The sequence below is a fragment of the Eriocheir sinensis genome, chromosome 8, assembly GCF_024679095.1.
Source record: "Eriocheir sinensis breed Jianghai 21 chromosome 8, ASM2467909v1, whole genome shotgun sequence".
Taxonomy (NCBI): domain Eukaryota; kingdom Metazoa; phylum Arthropoda; class Malacostraca; order Decapoda; family Varunidae; genus Eriocheir; species Eriocheir sinensis.
In genome coordinates, this window is record NC_066516.1 from 14,318,411 (window position 1) to 14,325,910 (window position 7,500).

General features: G+C 41.7%; 1 protein-coding gene across 1 annotated transcript in view; it reads left to right on the forward strand.

Moving 5' to 3' along the window:
- LOC126995580 (inositol-trisphosphate 3-kinase A-like) overlaps window positions 1-7,500 on the forward strand; it is a 142,916-nt gene that overhangs the window by 50,617 nt on the left and 84,799 nt on the right. Inside the window, exon 2 of the mRNA XM_050855258.1 lies at window positions 37-1,532. Within this exon, the coding sequence (XP_050711215.1) occupies window positions 831-1,532 (702 nt within the window). The 5' untranslated portion in view covers window positions 37-830. The remainder of the gene's footprint in view (window positions 1-36; window positions 1,533-7,500) is intronic.

Below are 7,500 nucleotides of genomic sequence, written 5' to 3' on the forward strand. Positions count from 1 at the left end.
CGCACATTTATCAACCTTCCATTCTTCGGTGCCCAGGAATTAGTGAAAACATTAATACTACAGTGAAAGAATATAGTGTGGAGAGTTACAGTGAAGGAATACAGTGATGAAAGTACAGTGACAGACGGAACACGATGAAGAGTAATAAGAAATACGTGTGCCAGTGACGAGAAAAGGACACGTATTGAGCCTTTGCAGTGCCTTGGGTGAAGTGCCAGCAGTTACACCCCGACCAACAGTGCCAAGGAGAGAAATAAAAAGTATATAAAAAGCTACAAAAAAAACTACAAAAAAATAAAAAATAAATAAAATAAATGAATAAACTGAAAATAAATTACCTCATCCACCTCCACCTTCACAAACATTCCCCCCTGCCTACCTCTCCCCTTACGGCAAGTCCCCTGGTGAGTGTGTGTAATGGAGCCCCAGGGGAGGAAGAAAAGAAGAAACAAAAACACCCCCTGAGGAATACTTGAAAAAGAAAAAAAAAAAACATCGTTAGAAAAAAATCATCTTCAGGAACTATATTTATTTGCAAAGAAAGGAAAATAAAGAAAGATTCACCATTGTGTTAGTCCCCCTTGAAAAAAAGAACAAAGCTTATATTTAACCCTTGAAGAAAAAAAAGACGGTTAAAAACAGACACACCCTTTATAAAACCACCAACCACTATCCCTTAAAACCAGTTCCCATTAAACCCAGTAGACCCCCCCCTTGAGTAACCCCCCAAATAACAAAGGGCGGGAGAAAAGGGGCCGGCGTGCCATGTAACCCATCGGAGGTGAAAGACTGGTGCTGGTGGTGTTGATGGTGTTGATGGTGGTGTTGTCATGACGGGGGGTGAAGGAAGGTCTCAGGGGAACACAGGGGGGGCGGGGGTTGGTGGTGAATGTGGAAGTGGCCAGAAGGAGGTGGAGCCTGCAGAACGGGAAATGAGGGTACAAACGGAGGCACTGATGGGGGCGATGAAGGAGGTGTCTTTAACTGAGGTGGCGGAGGAGAGACAGAAGGAGGAGAACGCGGAGGTGGAAGGGGAGATGATAGAGCAGCTTGGAGCACTGGAGGAGGAGAGGCGGAAGGAGGAGGAGAACGCGGACTCAGCCTTCGAGGACGAGTGGTCGGACACGTGGCTGAGTCCCGGCTTGACACGGCAGAACTCATACCTCGAGTCGGTCCCGGAGCACGACAGCCTCTCCCGCCGCTCCTCTCTATTGGACGAAGAGCTCAAGGAGACCCTCATGCGGCGACATTCCAAGGATTACCGGACCCCGCTCTCCCGCCGCGGTTCAGCCCTCGAGGACGACCCCCGTGAGCCGCTGGGACGGAGGGACTCGCTGCTGGAGGCGGTGCTGGCGGCGAAGACGGGTGGCTGGCGGGGGCTGGTGCGGACGGACAGTATGGAGAGCGGCGCATCCCTGACCTCCTCCGTTAGCAGTAGCCTCAGCAGTGACGGGTCCGCCTGCCCCTGTGATGACTGTTTCCTGGGACTGACGGATCTCCTGCTGGCGCAACCCCCGACGAGGCCGAAGAAGGTGAGGGTGGGTAATGGAGGTAATGGTGGAGTTACATTGGGGTTGAGGTCGGGGTAATGAGAGGTTTAGGAAGGGGGACGGACGTTAGGGTTAAGGAGGAAGGGGGAATTGGGGATGAAGTGGGGGTGAATTTGGGGATGAGGAGGGGTGGTGAGGGTGTGTGGGTGGGTGTAAAAGAGAGAGAGAGAGAGAGAGAGAGAGAGAGAGAGAGAGAGAGAGAGAGAGAGAGACCACAGACCACTGACCACCTCCTCCTCCTCCTCCTCCTCCTCGTCTTTCTTCTACTCTCCGCGTTGATCTTTATTATAAGCATGAAAGACGACTCTGTGGGTTCTCTTGACGTCACGTGCTGTTGTTGTTGTTGTTGTTGTTATTCTTGTTAGTAGTAGCGTTGTTGTTATTGTTATTATCATTAGTAGTAGTATTGTTATGTATTTTTTTTTGCTTTTTCACACTTCATACCATAAGTGCTCAGGCTGACTATCATGTGTTTGAAGATACCCTAAACTTAACCCAACCTAACAAAACCCCGAACAGTTACTATAGGTCTAGACTCAGAAAATTCATATATGCTTCCTTACTAATGAGACTTTCTATACAACAAAGTGAGGTCATTCTTTATTGGCTGATACCATAAGGTGCTGCCTATCATGTGTTTGAAGATACCTTAAACTTAACCTAACCCAACCTAACAAAACCCAAAAACAGTTACTATAGGTCTTGACTCAGAAATTTCATATATGCTTCCTTACTAATGAGACACTCTGTACAACAAAGTGAGGTCATTCTTTGTTGATTTATACCATAAGGTGCTGACTATCACGTGTTTGAAGGTACTCTAAACTTAACCTAATCTAACAAAACCCCAAACAGTTACTATAGGTCTTGACTCGGAAAATCCATATATGCTTCCTTATTAATGAAACTTTCTATACAACAAAGTGATGTCATTCTTGGTTGATTTATACCGTAAGGTGCTGGCAATTCTGCGTTTGAAGATACCCTTAACTTAACCTAACCATACTTAACAAAACCCCAAACAGTGACTATTGGTTTTGACTCAGAAAATTCATATATGCTTCTTTACTAATAAGACTTTCTTTACAACAAAGTGAAGTTATTCTTTTTTTTATTTATACCATATATATTTATACCTTGGGAAGTTTATATTATTCCGTAAACTTTCCCGCCCTTTGCAACCCTATTTACAATCCATTCTATTCCTTATCACCTTCCTCTCCTCCCCATCATCATCATCATCATCACCACTTCCACCACCATCATTATTTCCTCGCCCATTCTTATACCTTCACCTGACGTGTTAATTAATGCATTTCTTTTGTTTTTACAGGTGAGTGAAGAGAGACCCGGAAGTGACTCAGGTATGTGTGTGTGTGTGTGTGTGTGTGTGTGTGTGTGTGTGTGTGTGTGTGTGTGTGTGTGTGTGTGTGTATCGCCGCAAACGTCACGGGCGATAAGTCGAGGAATGTAAACAGAGAGAGAGAGAGAGAATGTAAACACTGTTTTTCTTCGTTTTTGCTTGTTCAACCATTTATACACTTCTCCATTTATAGCTACTACCAATATCTCATGTGTGTTTATACTACGAAACACTCTTATTACTGGGTCTGTGAGTACATCCAGCATATTAATTTTCTTTTACATATTAACTTTTATGGCCGTATTCTTAAACATTTCTGCGCTGAAGTACACATATTTGACAAGGCTCTCCTAGGATATGGGGGTATTTCCAGGGGTATTTTTATGACCCTGGTGGTAGTTTGATCCTTATTCTGTACCATGAACCTAAAAAAAAAACTTATTAGAACCCGACTGATTTTCTTTTGGGCCTATAGAAATTTTTGATGTGAGAGCCGGAAGTGCCTGAGAAAATCGTCCTTAATAATAGAATAGTGGTCGGTGTGCCAAAAAATAAAAGTAGTTGGAAGTGAAGTGTGAGGAACATCAAGTATTTGCCGAGGCAGAATGGCGTATACCCGTTGATCCTGGCGTACAGTAGCGTCAGTCTAGAGAGGTGGAGAGTGTTGGGGAATGGAAGGGAACGGAAGAGTCAGTCCACGGTTGTCTCTCGTATCTTTCTCATTTATTTCTCTCGCCGATACGCATTCCTGTCTTCCTTTTTGATATCTGCAACCAGCGATGCCAGACTGTCGTACTCGGAGCATCATATATACCGGTTTCTGCCCTCATAACTATTGCCAAGAAACAGAAACAATTGACCATTTTGACGTTAACTATATACCAAGCCAGTTATTGCGGTGGAGGAAACAGTTTTGGGGTTGGAAATCAGCAAACATAAAAGGTGGAGTACGATAATCTGGCACCGTTGTCTGCAACCTAAATATACATAAAAGAAAACATCTTACAACCAATATAACGATAATCCAAATCCCTCCTGTTTTTTGTTTGTTTGTTTGTTTGTTTTTGTGTGTGTGTGTGGGGGGGGTTTCTCTTAAAAAAAATATATATGTAATCTAAGTTACTTTCAAACACATTATAACCACCATAACAACAGGGACGCACCCAGAGTTGTAAGAGAGGGGAGGGATCTTTTTCACTAAATGTAGACCTTTGTAGCCGCTTGAAATGTGGCGAGCGATGCGGGCCATATCAGCTGGGGGGGATCGGGGCTTTGAAAAATTGATATTGGTGGGTGCATTTTCCTGCTGTCAAAACGATAAAACGGGGACTTTTCTGCACAGTTTTTCGTTATGGCTCTCAGAAAATGAACCTTTTAACAGATGGCTCGTTCAAACCCCCCCCCCCCCCCCCTGGGTACGGCCATGAACAGTAATACAACTCAGTAATGTATCGGTAGAGCGAAGCCCACCCCAAGCTAGAGTCGCTAAAAAAATCGTAGTTTCCCTTCAAGAGAATAAAAGAGAATGTGGCGGGAGCGTCGTCAAAGAAAATGGTGGAAGTGAAAATTATGAGGAACTATAAGAAAATAAAGTTGGGCTGGCCATATTATTATTTTGTATATCATCATCTTTATCATTATCTTCACCATCATCATCATCTTCATCCTCGTCTTCTTTATCTTCCTCTTCCTCCTCCTCCTCTTTCTCTTTATTTTATCGTCCCAAATAAGATAAAATTTCGCCTGGTTTTATTTATTTTTATTTTCTATTTTATTTGTATCTACTTGGTAAAAATAAAATGCCTTAGTGTATGATTTATTAGTTTATATCCGCGTAGGAATTCATGTCTATATTTGGATGCGTGTGAGTGTGTGTGTGTGTGTGTGTGTGTGTGTGTGTGTGTGTGTGAGAGAGAGAAGGCCGGGGAGTGACGTCACGATGTAAGGCCGTGACGTCATTCCTCTCAAGGTGACATAAAAAAGAGGACGAGGAAGAAGAAGAGGAGGAGGAGGAGGAAAGAAAGTCATAATACATAAAATCGAACGAAAATAAAGAAAAAATCGATGAAATAATAAAAAAAAATACAAAACCAGTCAATTGAAGAAAGATATAAATAAGAAAATACAGTAGTAAATAAATAAATGAATAAATAGATGAACATAATTTAATATTGAAGAGAATCCAACACTAATAGACAAGTGTTGGTGTTGGTCATGGTGGAACAGGTGTGTAGTGTATACGTGGGTGGGTGGTGATGGTGGTGGTGGTGATGACGGTGGTGATGACGGCAGCAGTGGAGGAGGAGGAGGAGGAGGAGAAGGAGGAGGAGGGGACGAAGGAAGACTAAAAACATGTATATAAGATTAGGAATATATGAAAAGACGTAGAACAAAAACAAGAAGAAAAATGAATCGTTAAAAAGAACGAGAACAACAAGAAAATAAAGACAACAAAATTATATATGGGATTTAAGGATTTTCGTAGTAGTAGTAGTAGTAGTAGTAGTAGTAGTAGTAGTAACAGGAAAAGAGGAAGAAGAAAAGATAATGAAGGAGAAAAAGAAGAAAATAAAAAGGTCGAAAAGATAATGAAGGGGCAAAAGAATAAAAAAATAAAAAAAGGACGGAAAGGTAATGAAGGGGTAAAAATAAAATAAAAAAGTCGAAAAGATAATGAAGGGAAAAAAGAAGAAAATAAAAAGGTCGAAAAGATAATGAAGGGAAAAAAGAAGAAAATAAAAAGCACGAAAAGATAATGAAGGGAAAAAAGAAGAAAATAAAAAGGTCGAAAAGATAATGAAGGGGTAAAAATAAAATAAAAAGCACGAAAAGATAATGAAGGGGAAAAAGAAGAAAATAAAAAGGTCGAAGAGATAATGAAAGGGAAAAAAGAAGAAAATAAAAAGGTCGAAGAGATAATGAAAGGGAAAAAAAGAAGAAAATAAAAAGGAAGAAAAGATAACGAAAGGGAAAAAGAGGAAAAAAAAGACGAAAAGAAAAGAAAGGCCGTTACATCATTGTTATATAGAAGTGGAGGTGTTGATAATAGTGGTGATGATGGTGATGACGGAGGAAGTGGAGATGGAGGTGGAAGAAGGGAGGATATCTCTGAAGGAGGAGGAAGAGGAGGTGTAAGAGGAGTAGAGGAGATTATGGCCTATAGAGTGGAGGAGGAGGGAGTGGTGGGAAGGATTATTGGTGGAAGTGATGAAGGAGAAACAGGTGGAAGAGGAGGTGGAGGAGGAGGAGGAAGAGGAGGAGGTAGTGTCAATAAAACCCACATCCTGATTTAGCTAAACGTACAGTCACTCCCCTCGACCCAGAAAGAGGAAGAGGAGGAGGAGGAGGAGGAGGAGGAGGAGGAGGAGGAGATGGTGGAAAGAGAACGTATTGATATTAAAACTATAAATATGATAATAATAACAATAATGATGAGGGGAGGAGATAGTGTGAAAGAACGTATTGATATTAAAACTATAAATATGATAATAATAACAATAATGAGGAGGAGGAGGAGATAGTGTGAAAGAGAACGTTTTTTTTTTTATTTTTTTTTATTATGTTGTTGCCTATTGCGCCGGTAGGCATCTTCCCGGTGGGGCCTGATGGTCGGCCCAGCCCGTTCTGGCGCAGGCGAGTGTTTATAGTGGCGCCATCTTGCATTGGCTCATGCTGCCCCCCGGAACTCGTACTTGATTCGCTTGGACGGCTTCCTCTAGAGTCCGGGTTGATGGGTGGTCTTCAGGACAGCATGTGGGTAGTTTTAAGCCACTCGGCGGTGACCGAAAAATCCGAGTGGTAGCGTGAGGATTCGAACCCGCGTCGTCCATCACGCGGCGAATGTGGGTCCAGTACGCTATCACTTCGGCCACCGCCTACCCATATTATTATTATTATATTAGAACCATAAATATAATAATAATAGCAATAATGAGGAGGAAAAATAAGAACGAGAAGAACGAGGAGGAGTGGAAGAAGAAGAAAAAGGAGAAGAAAAAAAAACAGGAATAACCAGAACAAAAGGAACAAGAATAAAAAGAAAAAGTAAAAATAACAAGAAAACGAAAAACAACAACAAGAAAACAAAAAACAAAACTATTTATAGGATTTTATTAAGAACTTCCGTGATAGGTTGTTCCTGTCTAGTTAAAATTCCTTTGTGTGTGTGTGTGTGTGTGTGTGAGAGAGAGAGAGAGAGAGAGAGAGAGAGAGAGAGATTTTACTACGCAATTAGTTTTGGGTTTATCAGTGACGTATTTTTTCTCTCTCTCTCTCTCATCGATGACGTAGTATGTAAGGCGGATTCAGTGACGTAATAGACTTAAAGATAAAGGCAGAGCGTGAGGATATGACTCTCTCTCTCTCTCTCTCTCTCTCTGGCAAAAACTGGATAAATGACAAAAATAATAACAAAATAAGAATAGTATCAAACAAATATATATGAATGAATGTTATTTATGAAAGAGGAGGAGGAGGAGGAGGAGGAGGAGGAGGAGGAGGAGAAACATGAAAGGAGGAGAGAGGAATGAAGAAAATGTGAATATATAAATAGAACAGGAGGAGGAAAAAAAAGGAGGAGGAGGAGGA